We start from the raw sequence: 26,736 nt of genomic DNA, 5'->3' as shown, positions 1-26,736 counted from the left end.
CAGAATAGAAAAGAAAATGTACCCTACACTTCCTTTTAAAAAAAAAAAATATTCTTATTGATTTCAGAGAGGAAGGGGGAGAGAGAGAGAGAGAGAGAGAGAGAGACATCAATGATGAGAATCATTGACTGGCTGCCTCCTGCATGCCCCACACTGGGATGGAGAGCCCAGTGTGGCCCAGGCATGTGCCCTGACCAGGAATCAAACTGTGACTTCCTGGTTCCTAGGTCCACACTCAACCACTGAGCCACACGGATCGGGCTACCCCACTTTCTGAGGTGAAATGGGTTGAGCCACGAGGACTGACTGACTGCTAGTGCCTGACTAACTTTAACTTGTGTTTAATGTGCCTCTCCAGAGCTCTGTGAGTAATACAATCTTGGGGTTTGAAGAAGAGTAATGGGGTGGGGGGAGGAGTGGAAAGAAACTGTTCCCTGGACTAAGAAACTGCTAAAATCTTTAAATATCTCTGGACTTTTTTTTTGGCTCCCTGCAATGTTTGGTGTTTAGATTCGGTTGCCACGAGTGGGCTGTTTTTAGCTGCCTAGTTCCAACCCCTCCCCTTTTAACATTTTTCCCTTCCTTTTGCACATGCCCCAACATGAAGTTTCCAGTTCTTATCTCACTCGGCAAAACATACTAAGGCTGGTCTGAATGTGGATTCCCCAGGCGGTTCTCCAGCATGAAACCTCAACAATATTCAAGTCTCTGCTTCACCCTCTTTCACTGAGGATTAACCCCTGAAATAACCAAAGCCAGGGCTTCCTTCTCCGGAGGCAGCGACTCTTTGCCTTTGTGTAGAGAAGCATTGTGGTCTGGGGAGCTATTCTTGCCCCTCCTCTACACGGTGCGGTGCGGAGGGTGCACACAGGACTAAATCAGGGTAAACTGAGGGCGCAGATACTGTTCACCCCTCAGCGATACAGACCTTGGGGCGCTTCCTTTCCACTTTCCCAGTCCGCCAATGGACAGGCATTTCACAGCTCTCCGGAGGGCTGGGGGCAGGGAGGCAGGCAGGCGTCCTTTCTGTTTTTCTTAGATAAGAGTTTCATTCACAAGGGGGTGGACTGACTTCTGTGTCTAGATTCTTATCGCTTTTAGAGTTTCAGTGGGAAAGCTGGCAGAGAAAGCAGCCTCAGACTTCTGTGACCAGCTGGCCGCATTTCTATCCAGGTGTGACTTGAAGATTCAAAAACAAGAATTATTCGAATGAAACAAGACTCCTAAGAGGAACAGGAGGCACTATGGTAACAAAAACAAACCGCAGAGGCTGCGGACTTCTCCGTCTTCATTACCCTCCGCTTGCACTGGTTTGCGCAGGCGGGTCTGGCTGTTGTGTATCCGACTCCTGAAATTGTATTTCCCCTACAGGACTGGACTTCACCTCCACACATCTGGCTTGGGTGTACGAGTGGCTCAGAGTTTAAAATGTAAACTGGTTAAAGATTTCACAGAGGAACAGAAGGAGAAAGCTCTCACGTGTCCTCCCCCATCTCATTTCTCTTTATAATGGTGTCTTTTATCCCAGGCAGTAGATAAGTAGACCCAATAAATAGAGAGTCCCAAATACCTTTCATTTAAATGGACAAACGCCTTTCATTCGAATCTAGTTTGCCTGCCCGCCTGGAGTTTACCAGCCTACGCGACGCGTTGGCGGGAGGGCGGGTCTGGGGGTGTGGGGCGCTGAGTGCGGGAGGGGGCTGGGTGTGGAGGGTGTGGCCGGGAGAGCCGTTTCCACGGAGAAAAGTAAAGCAAAACAATCGCCCAGTGCTTCCCGCGCGACACAGCTGTAAACCCTATCCCGTCCGGAACAACATTCTCGGGGATCCTGCGGGGAACCCCGGGGTTCCAGGTCGGGCCTGGGACAGAAGGAATTTCCGAGGTCGCCCTCGGCGTGTCCTGAGCCCGAAACTTAGGGCCCGGGGAGCGGGGGTGGGGGTAGGGGGTGTTCTGGGTGAGGCTGGGGTTAGGAAGAGGAAGCCGGATGCGGGAGACGCGGTTACCTGCAGCTCTGAGGGTCTCTGCCCCAGGCTGTTGGACAATGGGAGGGGCCGGAGAAAGGGACACAGATACTGTGTGTGTGTGTGTGTGTGAGTGTGTGTGTAAGGGGTGAGAGAGAGAGCGAGTGAGACAGGCTGACGGGACCCTCCATCACCACCTTAAGAGCAGAAGACTGCAGGTGCGTGGGGTGGGGCTGCGAGCGAGCGAGACCCTTCTGGTTCTCACCCCAAATTACCAAACTTGGACCTTCGCTCGCCTCGCTTCCAAGAGGTAGCTGGAAGCAGTTGCTTCTGCCCCCGGCTCTGCCCCCACACCCCACGGGCACGCATGGGCCTCCCTCCCTGGCAGGTTCAAAAACAGCGAGGGGGCACACTCGTTTCCACATATATGCGTCCATGGGCCGGCGAGACAGCTAAGGTCGGGGAATCCGAACCAAGGAGTCATTTTAAGGTTCAAATCCAGTTCTGCTGAAGCCTCGGCTGGGACCTGGGTTCACGGGACACCGCCTCTCCCGCCACACTCGGGGGCGGAAGGGATTTCTGCTCCAGGGCCTCATTTCCGCAGCTGTCCGCGCGTCCCCAGTCCCCGCGGTCCGGTCCCAGCCCAATCGCTCTGGGCGCGACAAAATACGTGAAAGCCCAAGACCGCTTTCCCTAGGCACCTAAATAAGACCAACGCACCTTATCTTTCCTCCTCTCCCTGGCCTCGAGGCTTCAGCCCCACTCTGAGTCCCTCTCTGGGTTGCCTCTGATTTCTCCAGCTCTCATCTTTCCATGGTCATTTTCATTTCACTATCAATTTCAAACGCTTGTGGTTTTTTAAAGAAAAAAAAAGAATCCTAACCCTTAAGGTCCTATTTGCCCTCGCCGGGGGTCGGGTTCCCAACCCGCCTTGGGGCTGTTCCATTTGCCCTCGGTGGGGTGCGACGAGGCTTCGAGCCCACCGTGCCCGCCGAGCACTGCACTCCGCTCTGGGTTAACCCGCCAACTTCTCGCGGTCCCAGCCGCGGAGGTCACCCACGGCGGGTAACGGTGTGGGTTCGCTGTAGGTGCCTCTGGGCACTTCTCTGGCAAGAGGCTAACCCTACAGTTCTTACCCCGCCCCCTACGTGGAAGGAGGCGTTTGGCGGGGGAGGGGGTATTTTCCCGAAGCTCCAGAAAATGATCACTCATTTTAGAGAAAGGATGTGCCTGCTTCCCAGCCTCACCTCGACTGGACTGCGGCCAAGATCCACCCCACGCCGTCCCCCACTCAGCTCTCCCTCCTCCCCCCCCCCCCCCCCGTCCCCCCACCTAGCGGAGGGAGAGATGCCAGCGCGGTGGAGTCATGCAGCTGGCTTGGGCACCATTGGCTCATGCCTGGAACACGCAGCAGCGAGTACGCACATCTGGCGGCCAGCCCGAGCGACTCCTGTCCTGATATGGAGAGAGAGGGCGGGAAGGTTTGTGTCCTAGCGCGCGAGTCCGGAGGACGCTCTCGGGCCGGCTCCTCCCTGTGCTTGCATCACCAGTCCCCACCTCTCCCCCCCACCACCTCCACTTTGGCCCCTCCTCCAGCCCCCTCCCTTGCCCGGTCTAGTTCGGCTGGTTCTCGGGGAAAGCTATTAATAGCATTACATCAGCCTGGGACTGGAGTATAATCTGGCTCGGAGCCAGCCCGAGGGCTATAAAAGGGGTGATGCAACGCACTCCCAGCCACAGTCGCACGCAGCGAGGCGGGCACTACACAGCACTCTCCCCGTCGCTGCCCCAGCGGACCCGCCTGCCCGCGCGCCGGCCGTGCGCTCCGGGTGTTCGCCCGCCAGCCCCACCGACAGGCAGCCCGACCCCGTCCCGATCCCGCCCGCCCTCCGGACCCTGGCCGCTCCGATTGGAGACCAGAGGTGAGCGCTTGGAAGTCAAGTGAGTGAGCCGCAGAGGGTGGCTCGCTTTCATTCCCTTTGCGCCCCTATAGTAACTAGTCCCGCGCCCCCTGGGCCCAACCCCGACCGCGCCCCCAGCCTCCGGCTTCTAAAGAACTCTGGCCGAACTTTTCCCAGCCACCGCTGTTCTTCGGCGCTTCAGAAAGTTTTTCGTCAAGAACTTTCTCTTTTGACTTGGGGCGCAAAGGGTTCCTGTTGATAGAGAGGTGGGGCTCCTGCTTCTCGGCTAGGCTGGGAACACCGCTCCTCTCCGCCTCGGCGCTTTCCCACCCCTCTGGGAGCAGGCGTGCGGAGGTGTGCTGCGCACGGGTGTCCGGGGCTCTTCAGCTCGCTGTTCGCTCCATCCCTCGCTTGGTGCCGCAGTACTGGCACTCCCGATCCCAGCCTTCCCGAGATCCGCAGAGCGGCACGGAAGCTGAGGGCTCACGGCAGGGCTGCCCCAGGAGCGAACGGAATGAATGGAACCGAACCGAGGAACCGGGTTCGCGGCCGCGTCCACGGCCGCGGCCGCTGGGAGTCGCCCTGCGCACTCGGAAGCGCGGGGTAGCAGGACAGCGCAGGCAGCCGGAGCGAAAGTTAGTTGGGATTAAGTTTAGAGGTGGCGGGCGTTCCGGTCCTGTCCTTCGGCAGAAGACGGAGAGGGCTCCCGGCACAGACGGGTCAGGCTCCTGGGCCTGAGACTTCCTGTCCCAAGTCGCTCACGCCTTTCTCTCATACCTGTGGCTTTGGTTCTTCCTGTGGCGGGTTCTCAGATTTCTCCGCTTTTCCTCCATGGAGACCCGCCGTAGGGAAAGCGAAGGTGCGAAGCCACATGTTCATAATTGAGAGAATGGCTTGGTGGTCTAGTGGCCAGGACCCTGAGGCCTCAGTATCCCCTGCTGGGAGATGTGGGCACTTACACAGTGCTGGCCCCCTCTGCCTGTTTGCCAGCGCAAGACGGTGTTTGGACCAGATAACCGTTAAGGTCCTTACTGGCCAGAAGATTTTCAGATTCTAGAGTGGTGTAATTTCAAAAAGGGTGGAGGCAGTAGGGGGTCTTGTATGACTTGAATGAGGGAGTCTCTTATCTAATGTCACTGACCAGCCTCTGAGGCAAAGGGGGAATGGAAACTTCTCTATTGGACATCTCTTCCTTTTCCAGCTTTCTTTCCATTTGGATTGGTTCTCCTTCTCTGCTCCTCCATACCCCATTTCCATCTCATCTGCTTACTTCCTAACCGCTTTCTTTTCTGTAATTTCATTACCTAGATCACATATGCTTCCTTACAAATAAAGGAGCTGCTAAAGCATAGGGGGTGGATGGGGATGGGGATGGGGGGAGAGCCAAGAGCCAGAGAGAAGCAGGGGGGCGGTTAAGACAGGAAGGATCCAAAGGCTCCAATTGTGGCCACAGGTGTATTTCTTGCCCACACTGTGAACCTGAAGTGCTGCCTGCCACGTTTTCTCCCAATGCACCTATTTCATTGTGGCCTACAGTTACCTCTGTTTTCTCAACTTTAAATGAAGGAGGAATTGATATTACTGTCTCCTTGTGTTGCATTTAGCACTTGTAGAATAATGCTACAACACAGAGGCTCTTGCTTTCAGGATATTCCAGACCAAGACTGGGGTGAGTATAGGTTTTGCAGTTTTAAGTATCTAGCTGGTTTCAGAGATAACATGGCAGGTAACACTCCAGGCCCACCGTGTGGATAAGACACAGCACTCAGCACCTGTGGCAGCTACCTTGCCTTTGGATCCTTCTGTCTAACCCAGCGGTTCTCAACCTGTGGGTCGCGACCCCTTTGGGGGTCAAACGACCCTTTCACAGGGGTCGCCTAAGACCATCGGAAAACACATATATAATTACATATTGTTTTTGTGATTAATCACTATGCTTTAATTATGTTCAATTTGTAACAATGAAAATACATCCTGCATATCAGATATTTACATTACGATTCATAACAGTAGCAAAATTACAGTTATGAAGTAGCAACGAAAATAATTTTATGGTTGGGGGTCACCACAACATGAGGAACTGTATTAAAGGGCCGCAGCATTAGGAAGGTTGAGAACCACTGGTCTAACCCCTTCTCTCTCCCTGTTCTCTTCCTTCTATACTCCCTCCTGGTCTAATCCTGTCAAAGCCTCCTCTGGTGGGTGCCAGGATACTTGACTTGATCTTTTATCTACCTGGCCAGTTGCTTTGTTAGTTGGCTCTCTGTTGGTGATGGAAGAAAATTAGCAGTGGGTGGGTGGTCAGCAGCTTGGCCCGAGCTGGACCACTCGCCAGCTTTGGTCTTGGGCAAGTCACTACCTTCCTGGACTTCATTTTACTTAATTACTAATAAAGACGTGACCTAGATGACTCTAATGTTAGGTGTTCTGTTTCATTAGATAGAGTCCAGGATTTCTTCCTTTTTCAAATGGCTGGGCATGGAGCAGGGTCAGTGACTCCAAGTGTCACCCATCCTGGAAAGGAGGAAGTACATAGCCAGGACACCACAGAAACCAGAAATGGTTTCATTAGTGAGAACTAGTTATTTTCTACCAGAGGAGACAAGCTGGTGCCAGCAAATAGAGGGGTGGAATTGACCTGGTGTGTGGGGAGCCTGGGGTCAATCAAAATGCAAAAGAAGCTGTGACTGACCTGAATGTCTTGAGGGTTCCAGTTAATTCCTGATGAATAAGCTGTATTGACAACAGCATTGAGTTCCCTCGAAATGGGAAGAGTGGAATCATAGCAGTACTGGGGACTCAGGATGTGTGTAAACTCACCTTCATGAATCTCATCTGACCTTCCTGACAGCCCTGTGAGGGAACTCGGGCAGATGGTAAGGGTCTCATTTCACAGATGAGGAGACTGAGGCCCTGAAAGCATGAGTGGCTTCTCGGTGGGAATTAGCTTGTCACTGGGAACATCTGGTCCTGAAGCCCAGCCATATACCTCCAACCTTCAAGTGGGCTGGGAGAAAGACCAAGCAAGATATGAAGTTAGCAAAAGACCAATGTTGGCTTCTGACTTTAAGATGTTTTATGAACAGTAGGTAGTGGAAAATTAAAAGTGAAAATTCAACACAGTTGTTTGTAGCTACTAGGAAATAAAATCTAGGAGCCGAATTTCCAGTTAAAGAAATACATGAGTAAAGTTTCACTTTCTTGAAAATGATGAAACCACCAATGATACGACGTGATTTCTGATCAGAGATAACGAAGCAGAAGCAAAATGCAAGTGCTCTGTAGCAAGTGTGGACAATTTTAAGATCAATGTAGAAAGTCAACTCAGAAAATCCCCAAACATATTGTTTTTTTCAATGAGGGGGATGTTAAAAGGTCTCAACATTCACGGGAAAAAGTTGTCTGAAGATTTTAACTTCGTTTTCCTTGTAGGGGAACAGCCTGCGTCTGGGCTGAATCATACCTTTACTCAGTTCTCCTGAGTAAAGAAGTAAAAAGAAAGTATCTCAAAAAACTAAAAAAAAAAAACAACCCTAAGCTTTAGCTGAGCGCAGAGAAAGCCCAAATCTCTACAGATAGAACTACTTTACATTCTGAAAAGCATTTAACATTTTTACAACCCATTTCTGTCCCCAAGTAAGCCCACCCAATGCTTTTCATAAAGACATTCCATACCACTGACATTCTTCACTTTCTTTCATCAGGACTGCTGACTTTACACTAAGAAGGAGGGGGGAAAAATTCCCAAACAGCAGACCTCAAGCCTTGAAAGCTCATTAATAGACTTAGTTGGGTGGGGAAATGGAACTACACACAACTGTGTGGAATTCAGACTACCCATGTAGAAGGGAGCCATCTAGTCCTCCAAACAAAGGCAAGCCCAGTGGTAGCTTTGAATTCCATCCCTGAACTACTGGATTTTTAATGAAGTTAGAAGGGCACGGAAAGCATGAATGCATGGGAGAATCTTAAGCCTCTGGCTTTAGAAGGCTGTTTTCTCTGAGTTTATTACCTGCCAGAGACAAGTACCCTCCCAGCATCCTAAAGTTATAGGATTAAGCTGGTAGAACCTCAGTTCTGACTCATGTCATGGGCTTTATAGAAGAGTTGCATACATTTCCTGGGTTCCTTTGAATAGTCAACGGTGACATTTGTTGGCCTGGAATTCTTGCCTCCAACAGTATATCTCAGATTGTAAGGGGGAGTTAGAGGTCAGGGTGCTCTATTCAGAAGTGTTTGAGATCAAAGAGAGTGACCAGCCACCCTCCCACCTGGATCTCACAGAGTGTCTATCAGAGAGCCAGCCTTGTGCCTGAGAGATCCCTGGGAGGCCCAGTAAAAGCATACCCCCTAGTTGTATTATGTTCCCAAGGCAAATTCGTGTATTATTATTTCCTCAACTCCTTGTACAATTCGATGAGAAAATAGGACGATTGTTATTAGCTTTCTTTTATATGGGTGAAGGAAGGGCACTGGGAGTTAGGATGACATATGAGTAAGTGAGCCTTAAATCTTGACCTTCTGACCCCAGTCTAGGAATTTTGTAAATAAAAGGCCCGCTTATATATATGTCAAAATGGGGGCAGCAGCCTGTGTGTGCACCCTGACATAGAAAGATCAGCGAATTCATTACCTAGGGTTCAAGTTTCCCCTGTGGCTCTTTTCTCCAGCAATTTAGTTCCGGGACCCCCACCACCCCTATGCCTACTCCCACCCCCATGAAAAATTTGCTCTGGTTTTTTGTTTTTGCAATGTGGAATGATATTCTATATTCTATATATTAAGGACATGAGTTTTGGAACCAAACCAAATTCCAAATCCTGATGCTACCTCACACTGACTTTAGGCAAATGATTTAGCTTGTATAAATCTCAGTTACTCCATCTATAAAATGGTGCTAGGACCTAACTCAACTAGGTTCTCATGAGGATTAAATGAGATAAATCACATTAGGTTTCTGGTGTGAAGGAGGCACTCATTAAATGTTAGCAATTTGTTGATGGGTTTCCTGTCTGCTTGGATTTGTTGTAAGGACCATAGATCCCCAGATTGAGAAGAACTCTCCAGGGAGCCCCTAACTAGATAATCCCCACCCTCATCACCCCTGGACAACTGACTGCCTAGACAAGGGGGAACAGGAAAAGCCAGTGATGGAGGAAGTATATGGCGGGAAGAAATTTATGGGGACCATGGAACTGTTACTGTTTCTACCTTTTATTTTCCTATTACAGGCCCAGTACATGGGGTCCCTCGGCCTGGCCTGTGGGGATTGGGCTGAAACCAGCTCTCTGTCATCCCCTGAGGCATCTGGATTGTGAGAGGGTACAGGCCAGGCCGAGGGACCCCAACAGTGCACGATCAGAGCCAGGGAGGGACTGCAGGAGAGTTCCAGGGTGTGTCCGGCCCATCTCACCCAGTCCCAATAGGCTGGACCCCAGCAGCAAGCTAACCTACCGGTCAGAGCATCTGCCCCCTGGTGGTCAGTGCGCATCATAGCAACTGGTCGAACAAACAGTTGGACACTTAGCATATTAGGCTTTTATTACTAGTATATAGGATTGTCTCTTTGGATTCCTTGGGCTGTAGAATGATAGAGGTAGACAGGACCTCAGAAGCCATTTGCTTTGACCACCCCTTCCTGATTTCATGTATTTAGTCAGGCAGTCTACAGTGGTCAGCAGGCATTGGGAGCAGCCAGGGCCAGGCACTGTGCCAGGCTCTGGGGTAGAGTGACAGTAGAGACTCAGTGCCCATGCTGTAGAAACTCTCAGTAATGTGCTGAAGATTGAGGCTCAGAGAGCTCAGGTCACACTGCCCCTTAGCACCAGAGACAGTGCCCCAGATCCCCTTTGGCCCCCAGACCAAGGTTCTGCACAGACACCACAGGGCTGACCAAGACCTCCAGACGAGGTCCAAATTCTTAGCTCCTCACTTTATTCTGAGGTCTTTGCTTCATTAAGCTTAACTTTACAAAGGGGCTACTACTGGTCCCTTGTGATCTGAAACCCTAGCCCCCAGCTCCTGCCAAGGACTGGCACAAAGAAACTCGCCTGCCACGGTTACCATCCTCATGCTCATTTATTTGGATCCAACTTCCTGAGGGAGAATTGTCAGAGAGAGATTTGCTACATTCAGGGGTCCCCCACGTCTTGCTTTACTTCCACTTATTGATAACTTCAACTTGATTTCAGATGCCAAGTTTCTTTTTTCAAAAAGAGACTGGAAATGAGGTTACATAATAGTTTCACTTTTTAAAATGCTCTTCCTCTTTCAGTATTGTTTGAGGCTACATTTGCATGTATGCACACCAGCCAACACTAATGCTTTTGAGAATTCGAAACGCCAACCCTGATCAACTTCAGTGAGGCATTTTATCCACATTACTGAGCTGTGTATTTTAAGAACCTGTTTTACTCAAGCTGAGGATGGCATGAAATGAAAACAAAACAAGCCTGAGGGTGGGACTTTCCCTGGGGGTGGGACTTGGGCTGGAGGTCGCAGGTGTGGTGGGAGTTGGCCCCATGCCCCCAATCCCTGAAGTAGTTTGGGTTTCGATGTGTCTTTCAGCAAAATGATGCTTCAACACCCAGGCCAGGTCTCTGCCTCGGAAGTCAGTGCCTCTGCCATCGTCCCCTGCCTGTCCCCTCCTGGGTCACTGGTGTTTGAGGATTTTGCTAACCTGACACCCTTTGTCAAGGAAGAGCTGAGGTTTGCCATCCAGAACAAGCACCTCTGCCACCGGATGTCCTCTGCACTGGAGTCGGTCACTGTCAGCAGCAGACCCTTTGAGATGGCAGTCACGAAAGCCCAGGTAGGTGTCTGTCCTTTCAGCATGTGTTTTTCCTACACCTGCACACCTACCACATGCAGGGGGCTGCAGCGTGAAAAACACAAACTACTGCCCTCAGGGAGCTTACTTTCTGCTGGGAGGAGACAGGTAATACACGAAGTAAATACATAATATGTGAGACTGAGCAAAGGAGAAAAATAAAGCAGCAAAGGGGGACTGAGAGTGGTCCCCCTGGCTGTCATGTTGAGAATGGGCAGTAGGGACAAGGGTAGAAGCAGAATACAGAAATGAGACTGTTGCAGTAATCCGGGCAAACAAAGGCAGGTCTGCATCAGTATGGAAGCAGGAGGTGTGGATAAGTGGTCGCGTCTGGGTCTGTCTGGAAGGTAAAGCTGATTGGCTGGCAGATTGGACATGGAGTATGGCTCCAAGTGGAGGGCTCCAGGGTGGCTCCAAAACTTCTGGCCTAACTATAAGGATGGCACGTCTATGTGCTGCTGAAATTGGGACACTGGGCAAGGACAGGAGTCCATCCTATTGGATGCCCCGGGGAGGAGGCAGTTTGATACGTGGGATAGGAGTTCAGAGGAGAATCCGGGCTAGAGGTGCGGAGTTGAAAGCCACCAGCATATGGATGTTATTTAAAGCCATGGTCCTGTGTGAGCTCACCTTCTGTGTCCAATCGTTCTAAAAAAGCACCAAGTGTATTTAATTCCATCATACAAGGACCCAGGTGGCCAGACTATGGAGCAAGGACCCCCAGCCACACTCACAACTGTGTGTAATGCTCACAGCCTTGGTACCAGATTTTGCTCCAAGTTCACTTCTGTCCCTCACACTTGCACTGCTCGCCACTCAGCGACCTCTTACAAGACACCTGGAGTAACAGACATGGTGAGAAGTATGAGGGGTGATTGCTGGCGATGCTGTGGTGGCTCAAGAACTCAGAGCTGAGGTCTTGGATGTTTTGTTGGCCTTCCTCATGGGCACAAGATGGGAGTGTTTGGGGCTTAACTAGCATGAACACTGCCTTTGGACCTGGAGTCGTGGAACTGGCCAAAAAGGAACTGAGTTTTAAAGGAAGTTGGTTAAGAATCTTTATGATTCTATAAAAGGGGAGGTGATTCTATAAATGAGGACTTTATGAATCTATATAAGGGTGAAAGAAATGACAGTTTTTAAAGGGTCTAACAAAAGACCTGCCGATAGTTCAGTGACTGGTAGAGGGGACTACTGTATGATGCTGTGTTTAGGGGCACTGGCTGGGCCCTCATTAACCTGAGGGGCTGTCATTGGTACCCAGCCCAATAGTGGACAGTGCCGGTTGGATATTATGACACACAAGGGAATATTTATTTTAACTTTATAATTAAATATCTTGAGATAACAGTGTTATGGAAGTAGTAGGACCACCATAGAAAGAAGAGCATTCTGAAGGATATTTTGAGGGTCTCCAAAGGAAGAGGTAGGCAGCCTGGTTTGTGGAAAAACTCCTTAGAGCCACCCCACCCATCTGTGATTCTGTGTTCCTCAAGTGATCTTCTGACCTTAGGCTAGTATAACAAGTAGATTTTCCTACTGGGAAGAAAATGCACCAACTGACCTATTGAATATTCTGGTCCCCTTGGCTGCTGTAATCCTCAACGTAAAATAAGACACTGAGCCTCTGAAACCCATAGGCATCCCGTGCATTTGGGCGGCACGAGCCTGTTCCCCAGTCCCAGCCACTTCTGGGGAGGCCACATGGTGCAATGAGGCAGTTGTGACCTGGAGATGACACAGGACAAGGAACCAAAGGCCTGGAGGACATCAGGGTTCCGTAGCCTACTGATCTGCTGACCATGAGCTGGCGATTCCCAGGTCTCCCTGGGCATGTAACTACATGAATAGATCAGTATTTATTTGTTGGTTGAATTCGTTTCCATGTTAAACTGATAGGACTGAGCTGAATGGCCTCTGGAAAGGCTTTTTCATCTCTGACAGTGTGACCCTGAGATGTGCTCTCCTGTCAAGTACTTCCTCACATGAGAAAACCCTGAGTCCTCCCCCACCTACCCAAAAATGTCTGTAGAAAATGTCAAAGACAATACTAGAATTGCTGAGTTGTTGATGAAGACGTAGATGGTGATGTTAATAATAACTAAAGCTTACATGGCACTGATCATAAGCTAAACACTGTGCAAAGCATTTACGTTTACTAATTTGACCCTCATCATAAGATTATTGATCCTGTTTTACAAATGAGGAAACTGAGGCTCAGAAGAACATGATAACTTACCCGAGGTCTCACAGATAATAGGTAGTCAAGCTGGGATTCAAGGCAATTTAGTCTAAACCTAAATGTCTGCCTGTGTGGTTCTGGGATCCAGGATATGAAAGGTAGAATTTCTCTCACCATATTTCCCCCTTGGGCATTGTTTCTCTAAATTGCAAGGCCTTCCATCTCAGTACAAACAAAGTCAAGTTTCCTCTAATCCAAATGACTAGTAATAAGTCAGATGTGAGGCAAGTATGGCTGCCAGGATTTCTTTGGTTTGAGGTGTGGCTCCCATACCCTTTCCCACTGTCCAGAGCAGTGACAAGTGACAAGACAAAGTCTTCCATTAGCACCCTAAAAAACCATTACCCACTCAGCCCACCATGATGTTCCCCCCAGCAGGACTCTGGTCTTGAAGCCAGGTCCAGCAGCCAGACTTTGCTGATTCCTCATCAGTCCTCAGACAAAGTCAGGATCATAGTGAACTTCCAGAGCACCAGATCCTAAAACAGGATAGGGTTTTTTTTTCTCTGAGGAGCCCCAGGGCTGGTTCAGGGGGAAGCATAGGGGAAGGTTAAATCAATGGATGGTTCCAAGTTAAATCATTGGTGGCACCAAGCCATGGGCTGATAATGCCACTTTGGTTGGGACTGTGCTTGGGTTTCTCTTCTCTAGGAGCCCCATGGGCATCTCCTGAATTCAGGAAGTAGGTGCTTTGATGCTCCAGGTGAAGATAGAGATGAATGGGCTGCCCTTGGGTCTTGAATCAAAGTAACGGGGCAGGGTGGGGGGAGGGGGGAGAGAGGAGAGGACAAGGTGGCCAGGTTACTGAAGTCATTCCTGGTTCTAGGGGAAAGGACATAGTTACCAAGCAGAATCTGTTTCCTGTTCTAAAGGATTACTGTTATTACCAATAGCTATCCATTTGGATATCACACTCCTATTTCAAAATCCAAATACATTTTTAAAATAAGCTACATTTTGATTTACCAACATTGACAATATAATTTTAACTAACAGCTCTCTGATTTTCATTATTAATTCTTAAGGGTGAATAATGTATGTGTGTGGCGGGGTTTTGTGTAAGTCTGGGGCTTGCCATTATGGCTGCCCTGGGTTGCCAGTTTTTGCTGGCAATAAAAGGCAGTGTATTTGAGATTGGTCTCATTTCTTGCCTCCCATTAAGCAGGTGCCTCTTGGATTTTACAGGTAGCCCCTGAAGAAGATGAAAGGAAAAAGAGGCGACGGGAAAGAAATAAGATTGCAGCTGCCAAGTGCCGAAACAAGAAGAAGGAGAAGACCGAGTGTCTGCAGAAAGTGAGTGTCTTCTTGCCTTGCCCTGACCTCCTGCTCATGCCTGTCCCCCACCGACCTCATGTCAGGATCTGAAGGGGAGTTAAGAAGCCTCCTACCCAGAAGTGTTTACCCAAGAAGGGTGTTGTAGCTGGGAGCAGAAATGCCAGTGGCTGAATGAGGAGCTAGCAAAGCTGTTAGCACAATGAATGGGACTCTGAATGTATGAAAGCAGGTGTGTGAATTAAAAACCACAGCAGCCGCGGCCAGTCCCTACATGTCCAGCAGTTTCCAGGCTGCAGGATATGTCAGCCCAAGGAGGCTTCACTCGCCTGTTCTCCTGAGAAAAGGGAGCTGCCAGCTCTCATTTGGCTCACTATGAAACGCCTTTAATTAATCTCTTCAAAACAAGTTATTTCCTTAATCCACAAGCAGTGATTAAACTTTCCTGGTGTTCCTGGGTCATTCTTTACTCTGCAGCCCTTCTCCTTGGCTCACCCAATAGGCTTTTAGCTTCTGGCTGCATCCAGCCAGCTCCCCTTCCTACAGGGAACTGCATCTGTGGCAGGCTGGGCAGCTCATGCTGTAGTCTTTCCAGCATTTATGTCTTTTTCCCCAAGTATGGACAGGCCAGGGCAGAGTCATCACCCAGATTCCACAGGTCCCCAAGGGTTCTGTTGATTGCTTTAGGGAGTCAGTGAAACTAAGACAATTTGTGTGTTGCCATGTACATTCTTTCTGGCGAGATGAGCTTCTCAGTGAAATGAGTGACTCAGAAGACAAAGCACCATGAGCCCAGATTTCGCTCCAGCCCCCAAAGCCCTTGTAGGTCCAGAAGACCTGCACATGGGCTATTGGACTCATCAGAGGAGACCTCTGAACCATTGATCCCACTGCAGCCTCATTACTATTAGAGTCACAGCCTGCCTCAACCTTGAGTGGAAACTCAAGGGCATCGCTAAAGAAGCCAAAGAAGCCTCTAAGTGCTAAGGCTTCTCCAGAGTCTGGATTCTCCCAAACCTAAGGCTTCTGCTCCGGCTTCGTGGGGCACTGTAGCAGGGAGCCCATGGCGTTGCCTCTGCAGGCCATTTCCAACTAGATGAGACCCCACAAGTCCCAGATGCTACCCTATCACCCAGGGGCCATTCCCTGGCCACCCCCTCCTTGCTGTACCTTGGCTCAATTCCTAATAACTCTGTTGCTTGTCCCTCAGGAGTCAGAGAAACTGGAGAGTGTAAATGCTGAACTGAAGGCCCAAATTGAGGAGCTCAAGAATGAGAAGCAGCATTTGATATACATGCTCAACCTCCATCGGCCCACGTGTATTGTCCGGGCTCAGAATGGGCGGACTCCAGAAGATGAGAGAAACCTTTTTATCCAACAGATAAAAGAAGGAACATTGCAGAGCTAAGCAGTTGTGGTTATGGGGGCAACTGGGGACTCCTCATTGCATCCTCCTTTTACATCCAAACCCGTGCAGCCATTGAGATCTGACTTCCTCTCAAATCCCAGCAGCAAAGAACTGTGGAGGCAGGATGGCTCGGTGACTCAGCTGGGCCTCTCCACTCTGCCCCAGAGCGGACTTCGGACCAGAGCAAGGGCATTTTTTGCCTCAACTCCAGGATTTAGGCCTTAACATACCAGCCATTCTTGGATTCTCCGGATGACCCCTGGTTAGTGTCCTGCCCACCTTTCATCTGGATTCTACAAAAAACAGGAACTCCCACCGTTAGGATTCATGCAGAAGTGTCTGTATCTTGGGTGGGTGGGTGGGTGGGGCCACCTCCTCCCTTGCCACTCCCACAGTCACTAGTAGGGGACATGGAGTGAGAATGGCTTTTAGCAAAGTTGTGCAATGGCCAGGCTTGTGCTTCTAGCCAATATGCTGTTATGTACAGGAATTACTGTGTGCAAGGCGTTTGTTTCATAACTAAGCATTGTGCTCTCCTGATGTGTGCTCTGACAACACTGGTGTGACTTGTTCGAGACTTTTCTCAGATCTAGCGTCTGAGAGTTTGAGGGACTACTATCATGTGGAGTGTCTTACAAAATGTTCAGGTGGCTGGCAGAGCTTGTCAGCCCAGGAGAACAGAATTTTGCCAGCCAGCAGTGCCGTTTTGTGCCAAGAGAGCAGGCCTCCTTTCCCTTTGCACTCAGGCATTAGTGCAAAATTCCTGGGCAAGACTGCAGGCCCTCTGTCCCAGGAAGAAAGCAGAAAGTCCGCCTTCCAAAGGTTAGGACTCTGCTCAGTGGTTTAGGTCAGGAGTTATTCCTAGGCCAGTAAGAGCCAAAGAATATTCCATTTTCCTTTACTTGCAGTTGAAAACCACATTCAGTAGAGGTGCGTTTGAAGCTAGGTGATGCCTAGGCGTTCGCATTATTGGATGTGAATGGCATTGTTTTTTGTCATGCAGATGTTTATAGAAATCTGGCCCAGAGCATGTACAGCTGTGAGAGGTCATTCACACTGGCCACGAGAACTCTGGTCTGTTTAAATTCTGATGTTTCTGTGAAATTCTCAGAGTGTTTAATCCTACTCAATAGTATCATTACAATTTTCTGTAAGAAAAAATATATTATTTATCCTAGTATTCCTGTCAATATAATAAATATTGAAACAAATATATGGTAAACTTAAGTGTTGTGCTGGTTTCTGTGATTTAAAATCGGTTGTTGAAGTCTAGTCATTTTCCTGCCCCTTTCCTCTCCCTCGGGGGTGGTAGGGGTGGGGTGGTTATTTAGCCTTAAATATTTTCTAAGTGTTTCTTTGTTCTTTGGGGTGCCACTAGCTGGTATAGTTGACTCTCAATCCTGTTCCCCGGTCTGTGGCATCTGATGCTCAATTTCTCATTAACAAACCCTGGAACACAGCACCAAGCATATCCCTTAGACCAGTGGTCGGCAAACTCATTAGTCAACAGAGCCAAATATTAACGGTACAATGATTGAAATTTCTTTTGAGAGCCAAATTTTTTTTAAACTTAAACTATATAGGTAGGTACATTGTTATTAAATTAATTAGGGTACTCCTAAGGCTTAGGAAGAGCCGCACTCAAGGGGCCAAAGAGCCGCATGTGGCTCGCGAGCCGCAGTTTGCCGACCACGGCCTTAGACCAACTATTTGGTGTTAAGATAGATTTTGTTATAAAATCTGAATTGCTAAATACCTCAACTATCAGTTTCTCTGAAAGTACAAAAGCCTAAAATATACATCTGTTGTTCAACTTGAGCCATGGACACCTTTCCATTCGGCCACAGAACTTCTCTTGAAGTATTCACTTGAATTGCATTCATTATAATGTCCAGATGTGTGTCTCATTATTGCAAATATGTATTTCAAATATCCAGAAAAAATGAGGGGAGAATGGGTATTATGCAAAGTGCCAAGGTCCCAATCCCAGAAAAACTCAGTGTATTGTTTGTGGATTCTAAAGAAATAACCCAGAAGGACTGGCTATGAATGACACGGGTTTATTAGGACTTACTTGCGTACAGACCAGTGAAGTTTACTGCCGCACCAGCTGCCACTGGTGAGGTTGCCCACTAAGTCCCATCTGGCCTGTGGATGGGCCACCCCGGGGGCAGCCGGCCAGTGCTATTGTTTAGTCCTCACCTAGACTTTCCCAACACAAGGTTTCATAAAGTACAGAAGAAAAACGGCATTTGGGGGAGGGGACATGCTTGTATGAGCTCAAAACACTCGCTGTTTACAGTCCTGGCTCACGTCTAGAAGCAGTTTCTCTTTGGCTTTTCTTAGACCAAGTTGCTGGCCAGGTTCCCAAGGTCTCACAGAAGGCCTTCACTCTATTTCCCACAGGGCAGGGGGGAGGAAGGGGAGCTGGAGCATGGGAAGGGGACCATGTTCCCAATTACCATACAATGGGGAAGAAGAAAGGGAGAATAATTTCATATGGGATAGGTGTGATAATTCAAAGAAAAGTATTCTATCTAATTTTGGGAATCTCTGGGACACAGGATTCCTTAGGTCTGGGACAGAACCAAGCTCCCTTGCTCTCTGCCTATGCACATATGTAACACTCGCAGGCTAGAAATGAAAATTGGCTACTCTGCTACCAATGCTGTTCTTCATTAAATGTTAAGATTCGTGCCCAGGGATGGTGCTGTTCCTTTGAACATCTCTATGGTTCTCTACACTATCACCTGTGCACATCAGGGGTTGTTCCTAATCTGTAAAGAGCCAGCTGGTGGAAGTACCATTCACCCTTCTTTTAGGATAAGATAATCTTTCCCTTATCCTGGTGAAGAGGGGGAAATTCCTTGCATCTACCCTCTGGTTGTGGGTATAGGTGCCACCAATCAGCTGTTATGAAACTCAAGACAATTTTTAGGCTGCCATGGACAATGGATTGGAGAGGAAGGAAGGGGTTGGTAGCTATGGCAGGAAAAATTGATCTGAGAAATGCACTATATATGGTTAATAAAACTAAGTTCTTCTTGCCCTAACTGGGTTGGCTCAGTGGATAGAGTGTCAGCCTGCGGACTTAAGGGACCCAGGTTCGATTCCGGTCAAGGGCATGTACCTTGTTTGCGGGCACATTCCCAATAGGGGGTGTGCAGGAGGCAGCTGATCGATGTTTCTCTCCATTGATGTTTCTAACTATCTCTCTCCCTTCCTCTCTGTAAAAAATCAATAAAATATATATATATATTTTTTAAAAAACTAAGTTCTAACAAATGCATTAAAAATATTTTTTCTGTAGCCAACTTTATGTTTCAATACTTTCATAATAATAAAGGATGAATATGTATTGACCATTAAGTCATTTAGTTCATCTTCTTTCACATTCGATGGAGAGGGAAAGTTGCGGGGAGGGGGGGGTGTATCTGGGAGAATAAACTTGGATGGGACCTCTGCCAGAATAACAATGTCTTCCATTGGGCTGCCTCAGTGGTGACATCACACTCAGAGGTCGTGGGAAGCCCACCCTCCCTCCTCTCTCCTGCTCGTATCCTACCCGCTTGCCTTCCTCTGAGATCTGGCCTGGCACCTGTTTTGAAGTAAAGAGCTTTAAAGCATTCTAGCCCAAGACAGGGGTTCTGGAATTGAAACTTTCACTTTCTGCCAAGAACTAAAATGCTGTTCTTTCCTCCTCATGGGCTTTTAACAAACCCTTGAAACCCAAACCCAAACCAAGTTTTCTCCTCTCTTCCCCATCCCATACTATTTCATTGTGTTCAAGCAGTTTCTCTATGGAGTGAGCAGTGTTAACACGGATCTGCCTGAGGTAAACCTCACAGGTGGCCAGGTTTACCCATTGAGCATCCTTCTGCTTTCTCATGGTGGCTCTAACTCCAGAAGTTTCTTTCTTTGTCTGATCAAATCTGCTCTCGGGAAGGAATTCACACTGAGGCATAAAGGGCCAGTTGAGGACTAATACCAATAAGTGCTAACATTTATGGAGACAGTACGCTCAACATTTTATATGCATTATCTCATTTAATCCTCCCAGCAACTGTTATTACCCCCATTTTACAGATGAAGTAGAGAGGTGAGTAGCTTGCTCAAGGTCACACAGTTGACCTTTCTAAAGCTGAAACAATGTTTTTTAACAGGGTTCTGAGAAGGTGTGTGTGTGTGTGTGTGTGTGTGTGAGAGAGAGAGAGAGAGAGAGAGAGATTGAAAACACATAACATACAATTTACGAGTGTAACCATTTTAAAGTGTGCAACTCTGTGGCATTCAGTACATTCACAATACTGTGTAACCATCACCACTAGTTCCAGAATTTTTATCACCGCAAAGGATATCCTGTATCTATTAAGCAGTCATCCCTCCTTTCAGTCTTAGGCAACCAATAACCTATTATCTGTCTCTATGGATTTACCTCTTCTGGATATTTCATAGAAATGGAATCATATAATATGTGGCCTTTCATATCTGGCTTCTTTCACTTAGCATAGTGTTTTCAAGGTTCATCCACGTGTAGCATCTATCAGTATCTTGTTCCTTTTTGTGGCTGAATAATATTCCACTGTGTGGATAGACCAAATTTTGTTTATCCACTCCTCTTGTGATGCACAGGAAGATAGTCTGTATCCTAAGGAATGAATCTCTAAGGTGGGAAATAAGAGGGTTGGGAACAGGGGTCTTTCTCAGAACTTTCAAGTAACAATTTAGAAATCACTTATTCTGTGACTAGATCTTTGGGAGCGCAATAGGCAGGATAATGGTACATGCTCTCTGAAGGTGTCAATGCTCCCAACCACTTCTGGCCGGTAGGGAGGTTCTGAAGGAGGGCTTTTGGCAGGCTCCTGGAGTTGAAGCTTACAAAGGCTGTTTGTATAAACTTAATGGAGGGGAAGAAATGAGGCGGCCCCCTAGATTATTTATTATTATTTTTTTTTTAATCCTCACCTGAGGTCACGTTTATTGATTTTAGAAAGAGAGGAAAAAGAGAGAGAGAGAGAGAGAGAGAGAGAGAGGAGAGAAGAGAGAAACATCAATGTGAGAAACATCAATGTGAGAGAGAAACATCTATTGGTTACCTCCTGTAGGTACCCCAACCAGGGAGTGAGCCCACAACCTGGGTATATGCCCTGACTGGGAATTGAACCCGCAACCTTTCGGTGTACAGGATAACCCTCCAACCAAGTGAGCCACACTGGCCAGGGTGGCCCACTGGAAAATTTAATTCCCAGCTCAGCCCAACCACTGCCCTGGATTCTCTCCATAATATGCACACATAATAGAATTAATCATGCAACTTCTAATAATGCACAAAATGGGTCTTCTTGGAGGTAGTTAAATCAGTCCACTTTGAAAACATTTGGTCAGCCCAAGCCTCCTTTGTGAGGCAAAGTACTTAGTGGTTCAGAACAAAGACTAGCTAGACCTGCATTCAAATACTGCCTCTACTGCCATTTGTTGTGTGAACTTAGGCAAGTGATACAACCTCAAATTCTTCACCTGTAAAATAGGGGGGGTGGGTAACAACAGCACCAAACCCAATGGATTCTCACCATTCTGTGTGAAGAACATAGCATGGTGCCTAGGGGAAGCAATTCTTAAAGTTATTATTAAAGGTTGTTGTCATTAACATTTACTGAGATTTTATGAAAGGATGGGCTAGGGACCAAGACTGCCAATTCTGGGTTATTTCATTAAATTAAACCTTGAGCTCAAATGGTTCAAATTTATCCCATCACCCTACATTCCTACAGATTTTGTCCAGTTTTTATTTTGGAACCCACCTGAGTCCCTGGCAGGGTGAGCCTGTCCTCTGTGGGGTCAATGGGTGTCTGGGGAAATGACAGTGGCCCTGTCCTGAGGGGGTGGCTAGGGGATGAGCACAAAGGGGTAGGAGACAGTGACAGGTCACAAAGGGCAGTGGAGTATAAATATAGCCACACAGGGGGTGTGGGCTGAGAGAGTGGAGTTCATAGCCTCTTGGGGAAATAAAAAAAATCAGAGGTGGAGGCGAGGTGAAGTGGAGAGGAAGCCCACTCTACATCTCTATATTCTTGATGAGGTTCAGTCTGGGCTCCAGGCGCCCTCTAGCATCCCCACGGCAAGCATCTGTGCCCCATCCCCACCCTGCCTCTGGGAGGGGTCCCTGTGGATTGGGGTGGGGCTGAGAGACCGCAGAGCCATCTGCGAGACCCAGGATCATTACTGCTCCCTCTGCTGCCAACGAGACCAAGAAAGAGAAGACCCAGAAACCTGCCTCATCAGCACTGCTTGCTGTGATATAACAAAGCCATGAACAGGGAGTCTCCGTTGCCATATTACACGGCCCAGAACAGCTCCAACATGGGCATGTTCAACACCACCATAGGAAAACTGCAGCGCCAACTGCAGAAGGGAGAATATGACATCTTCAAGCATGCACCTATATTTGAGAGCGACTTCATCCAGATCACAAGAAGGGGAGAGGTGGTCGATGTGCACAACCATGTCCGCATTCTGACCATGGGCATCGCGTCCACCAGCCCCATCCTCCCACTCCCAGACGTTATGCTGCTGGCCCGCCCGGCCACCGGCAGGGAAGAGCATGCAGGGCGCAGCAGAGTCCCCACGGGAAAAAGCCGCCAGGCTGCAAAGACCTTGGAGCTCACTAGGCTCCTTCCCTTGAAGTTTGTGCGGATCTCCATTCACGACCGCGAGAAACAACAGCTGCGCCTGAAGTTCGCCACTGGCCGCTCCTGCTACCTGCAGCTGTGCTCCCCTCGGGACGCTTGGGATGACCTCTTTGCCGGCTGGGAAAATCTCGTTCACCTCCTACAGACACCAATGGACAGTCACAACAGTACCTACACCAACCCTGCCGGGAACATGGCATGCATGCCTGTGTTTGAGGATGAGGACAAGAGGAGCCAGAGAGTGGCCGATCTCCGAGGGAAAGAGGATCAGGACCAGGTCAGCATCAGAAGCCTCCACGTGGTCTCTGAGGTGGCTGGGGCCACTTCTGCAGCTTTTGCTGGAGGGGAGGATATCCAATATGACTCCTACAGATTCACTGCCATGCCTGATGTAGCCACCCCAAACCCAAAACCTATGGAGCTTGACAAAGTGTCAGTAGCAGGGGTGGCAGCAGGCACCACAGCAGGCACTCTGAGCATGACAATAACCACATCTGCTGCCCTTGAACAACTAAGTACGGCCACAGCAGGGGCAGCCGCCAAGGGTCCAGGGGGGAGCAGCACCAGCATAGCCATTGCAGGTGCTGACAACATGTCCCCCAAGAGCATTAAGATGGCCTTTGCAGGTGCTGCCAATAAGGTCCCAGGGAGTCCTTCCAACACTAGCCTCTCCCCAGAGACCAGCATGGTTGTTGCAAGGGCAAAGGCAGAGCCGACCAGCAAGGCTGTTGGAGAAATAGCTATTGGCCGTGCCACACAACCTCTCATCGCAACCTTGCCCAAGGAAGGCAGTGTGAGTGAACAGGCCGGAAGGCAGCAGCGAGCGTCCCCAGGCACGGCTGAAGCCTGCAAGAGCAGAAAGGACTGGAGGGAGCGAAGAGAAAGGAACAAAGATCCCAGGAGTCCCCATCACCTCAGGGCAAGTGAAAGCCACCAAAAGCCAGGGGGTGACAAAATCCTTCGAAAACCATCTAGCTGGTTCTTAGCCAGGCAGAGAAATGACAAAAAGGAGCCACGTTTCAGCAGCCCGGGGAGCAGCAGGCCTGTCACCATGCACAGAGTCATCAGCTCTGCTCCCATCACCAACGACTCCAGGACCTCTCACAAACCAGGGAGGAGCTTGTCTACAGGTAACTCAGGTTCCACAACCAAAAGACTCAGCAGTATCAGCTCTTTTTGGAGGAATGTCAAAGCCAATCTTACAATAAAAACAGTGACCTCACCACACGGCAGGGATGTGGACAAGTTGGCTAAGACAATGGGAAGGAACAGCATGGAGAGCATCATAGAGATAGGAGAGAGTGGCCAGGGACTGGAGATGATTGACAGTCCAACATCTGAGATCATGGAGATAGTGACCTTTGAACCCTATTAGTAGGACCCAGAAGCTGCAAAGCGGACCAGGGCTCAGGGGAGGATCCCTGGAGAGCCTATTCCAGCTTTCCTTACTGCATTTTAAATAAAGATCATAGGGTCTGAATACAATCAATACAATGCTGCTTTCTGTCTGAATTTCTATGTCCCCTGGTCTAGCAGTGACCTCACAGTACTCACAGTAGATTCTGTGATGTCAGCTGTGCTGCAGCCTGAGACCCCCATGTCCAGTCCACAGCAGCACCCCCTCACCCATGCTGGGCAGAACCAGCAGGAGGGCTCTGTCGTGCCTCAACTCCTTTCTGGCCCTGTTCCCAGGGCCATGGCTGAAAGTCCTACAATGGCCTGGGAAGCTCTACCTCCACCATTTCCCTATCCTTTTTATAAACAACTAGAGGCCCGGTGCACAAAAATTTGTGCACTTGGCGGGGGGGGGGGGGGGGGGGGGGGGGCGGGACCACATCCCTCAGCCCAGCCTATGCCCTCTTGCAGTATGGGACTCCTCGGAGAATGTCCACCTGCTGGCTTAGGCCCGTTCCCTGGGGGATCGGGCCCAAGCTGGTAGTCAGACATCCCTCTGGCAGCCCGGCAGCTCTCGGGGGATGTCCACTTACCAGCAGGGAGCAGACCTAAGCTGCAGTCGGACATCCTTAGTGCTGCTGAGGAGGCGGGAGAGGCTCCTGCCACCACCGCTGTGCTGGCAGCCATCAGCCTGGCTTGTGGCTGAGCAGAACTCCCCCTGTGGGAGCGCACTGACCACCAGGGGACAGCTCCTGCATTGAGCATCTGCCCCCTAGTGGTCAGTGTGTGTCATAGTGACTAGTCATTCCCAGTCGTTCTGCTCTTAGGGTCAATTTGCATATTACCATTTTATTATATAGGATAGAGGCCTGGTGCACAGGTGGGGGCCAGCTGGTTTGCCCTGAAGGGTGTCCAGGATCAGGGTGTGGGTCCCGCTGGGGTGCCTGGCCAGCCTGGGTGAGGGGCTGATGGCTGTTTTCAGGCTGGCCACACCCCCTTTAGGGTGGGGGGTCCCCACTGGGGTGCCTGGCCAGTCTGGGTGAGGGGCTGAGGGCCGTTTTCAGGCTGGCCAAGCCCCCCGGTGACAGAAGCTCCCAGCCTCTCCTTTTTTTCTTTTTTCTTTTTAATTCTGGGATTTATTTACCTTCTATAATTGAAACTTTGTAGCCTTGAGTGGAGCTCAGAGCCAGCAAGGGCAGGCGGGAAGCTTGGCTTCCTCCATTGCCAGGGGCAACCCAAGCCTCCTGCTAGCTCCAGCTCCGTGGCTGCCAGCTGCCATCTTGGTTGGGTTAATTTGAATATAGTCACTCCGACTGGCTGGTGGGCATGGCTTAAAGCGGAGTGAAGGTACAGTCAATTTGCATGTTTGTATTTTATTAGTGTAGACTAGAGGCCCGGAACACAAACTCATGCACTGAGGGGGGTCCCTCAGCCCAGCCTGTGCCCTCTCACAGTCTGGGAGCCCTCAGGGGATGTCTGATGGCTTAGGCCAGCAGTCAGACATCCTTAGCACTGCTGCAGAGTTGGGAGAGGCTCCCCCGCACTGCTGCTGCACTCATCAGCCATGAGCCCAGCTTCTGACTGAGCAGTGTTTCCCCTGTGGGAGTGCACTGACCACCAGGGAGCAGCTCCTCCATTGAGTGCCTGCCCTCTGGTGGTCAGTGTACATCATAGCAACCGGTTGTTCTGCCATTCAGTTGATTTGCATATTAGCCTTTTATGCCTGCAGGATTGAGCCAAAACCCGCTCTCCAACATCCCCCGAGGGGTCCCAGATTTCGAGGGGGTGCAGGCCAGGCCAAGGGACCCCACCGGTGCAAGACTGGGGCAGGGGAGGGGTGCAGGAGGTTGGCCAGCCAGGGAGGGACCACGGGAGGGCTCCAGGGCATGTCCAGCCCATCTCGTAATCCTGATCGGCCAGACCCCAGCAGCAAGCTAACCGACCGGTCAGAGTGTCTGCGCCCTGGTGGTCAGTGCTCATCATAGCAACTGATCGACCGGTCGACTGTTTGCTCCCTGGTGGTCAGTGCACGTCATAGCAAGCAGTTGAGCATCCTTAGCATATCATCAGCATATTACGCTTTGATTGGTTGAATGGATGACCAGACAACCGGACACTTAGCATATTAGGCTTTTATTATATAGGATTTCCCCCCTGACCCCCACCCCCGCACCCCCAGACAAAGTAAGAACAGGACTTGCATCCCCTCAGGCTATTCAGGAAAGGAAAGAGAAGTGCATCAGCATTTGTTGGCAATCAGAACAGGAAGGAGGGCTTGGCAAAGGAGGGGGATTCTCCTCTAGACTTAGTCCATTCCTAGGTATATACTAGGTGTACCGGTTAATAATGGCGGCTTTTGTAATCAAAGAAAACACGATAATTTCAAAGTAATGTCCATTGCTAGCTACACATTTCCCCATCTTTCAGGTAATTTGTGGATACTGTCCCAATAGAACTTTTCTTGTTTTGAGGCAAACCATTCAGAGACCCAATTTTCCACTTCTTCGTATGTTTTGAAGTGCTGCTCAGAAAGTGCATGTGCCATCGATCAGAACAAGTGGGAATCTGAAGGAGCAAGGTCTGGTGAATATAGCGGGTGGGTTAATACTTCCCAGGCAAGATCTTTTAACGTGTCTTTAACTGGTTTTGAAGTGTGTGATGGTGCGTTATCATGAGCAAAATTACTTTGCTGTGTCTTCTTGCACATTCTGGTCGATCAAAGCGTGGTTCAAATTGATTATATGTTGATGGTAACGATCAATATTAATGGTTTCACCTGGTTTTAGAAGCTCATAATACACCATACCTTCCTGATCACTCCAAGCACAGAGCATTGTCTTCTTTCCAAAGCAATTTGGCCTTGCAGTTGATGTTGATGGTTGACCTGGATCAACCCATGATTTTGCGCCTTTGGGATTTGAAAGGGCGAGGGCTATGCCCTCCATCTTGCCTGTATCCTCCATGTTGGGGCCACGTGCGGCGCCTTTGGGATTCACAAAATAAATCCACTTTTCATCGTCAGTCACAATTCGATACAAA

At 49.3% G+C, this 26,736-nt stretch overlaps 2 protein-coding genes and 1 long non-coding RNA gene across 4 annotated transcripts in view; all 3 read left to right on the top strand.

Moving 5' to 3' along the window:
• LOC138996031 (uncharacterized) overlaps positions 1 to 1,248 on the top strand; it is a 36,288-nt gene extending 35,040 nt beyond the window's left edge. The window contains exons 2-3 of the long non-coding RNA XR_011468720.1: positions 228 to 364; positions 1,174 to 1,248. This is a non-coding gene — a long non-coding RNA (uncharacterized lncRNA). The remainder of the gene's footprint in view (positions 1 to 227; positions 365 to 1,173) is intronic.
• Positions 1,249 to 3,721: 2,473 nt separating this feature from the next.
• ATF3 (activating transcription factor 3) lies at positions 3,722 to 18,918 on the top strand. 2 transcript variants are annotated; one of them, XM_070397572.1, is made up of 4 exons: positions 3,722 to 3,883; positions 10,430 to 10,677; positions 14,123 to 14,226; positions 15,416 to 18,918. In XM_070397572.1, the coding sequence occupies exons 2-4, from the start codon at positions 10,434 to 10,436 to the stop codon at positions 15,611 to 15,613; spliced, it is 546 nt and encodes a 181-aa protein (XP_070253673.1). In that variant the 5' UTR covers positions 3,722 to 3,883; positions 10,430 to 10,433; the 3' UTR covers positions 15,614 to 18,918. The 2 variants fall into 2 exon arrangements, with proteins under 2 accessions (XP_070253673.1, XP_070253674.1); XM_070397573.1 differs by having other exon boundaries at positions 3,882 to 3,902.
• Positions 18,919 to 21,922: 3,004 nt separating this feature from the next.
• On the top strand, positions 21,923 to 23,677 carry GARIN4 (golgi associated RAB2 interactor family member 4). The gene has a single exon (XM_070396903.1). The coding sequence runs from the start codon at positions 21,923 to 21,925 to the stop codon at positions 23,675 to 23,677; it is 1,755 nt and encodes a 584-aa protein (XP_070253004.1).
• The last annotated feature ends 3,059 nt before the right edge of the window (positions 23,678 to 26,736 follow it).

This window comes from Myotis yumanensis, unplaced genomic scaffold (assembly GCF_028538775.1).
Source record: "Myotis yumanensis isolate MYYU_CA2020_CCGP unplaced genomic scaffold, mMyoYum1.0.hap1 SCAF_17, whole genome shotgun sequence".
Classification (NCBI taxonomy): Eukaryota; Metazoa; Chordata; class Mammalia; order Chiroptera; family Vespertilionidae; genus Myotis; species Myotis yumanensis.
Note: the sequence above shows the minus strand (reverse complement) of the source record. Positions and strands in the feature narration are given on the sequence as shown.

Coding starts and splice junctions, on each gene's coding strand:
- ATF3 (XM_070397572.1), top strand. CDS start 10,434: ATGATGCTTCAACACCCAGGCCAGGTCTCTGCCTCGGAAGTCAGTGCC. Junction 10,678..14,122: donor AGTCACGAAAGCCCAGGTAG/GTGTCTGTCCTT, acceptor TTTTACAGGTAG/CCCCTGAAGAAGATGAAAGG. Junction 14,227..15,415: donor AGACCGAGTGTCTGCAGAAA/GTGAGTGTCTTC, acceptor CTTGTCCCTCAG/GAGTCAGAGAAACTGGAGAG.
- GARIN4 (XM_070396903.1), top strand. CDS start 21,923: ATGAACAGGGAGTCTCCGTTGCCATATTACACGGCCCAGAACAGCTCC.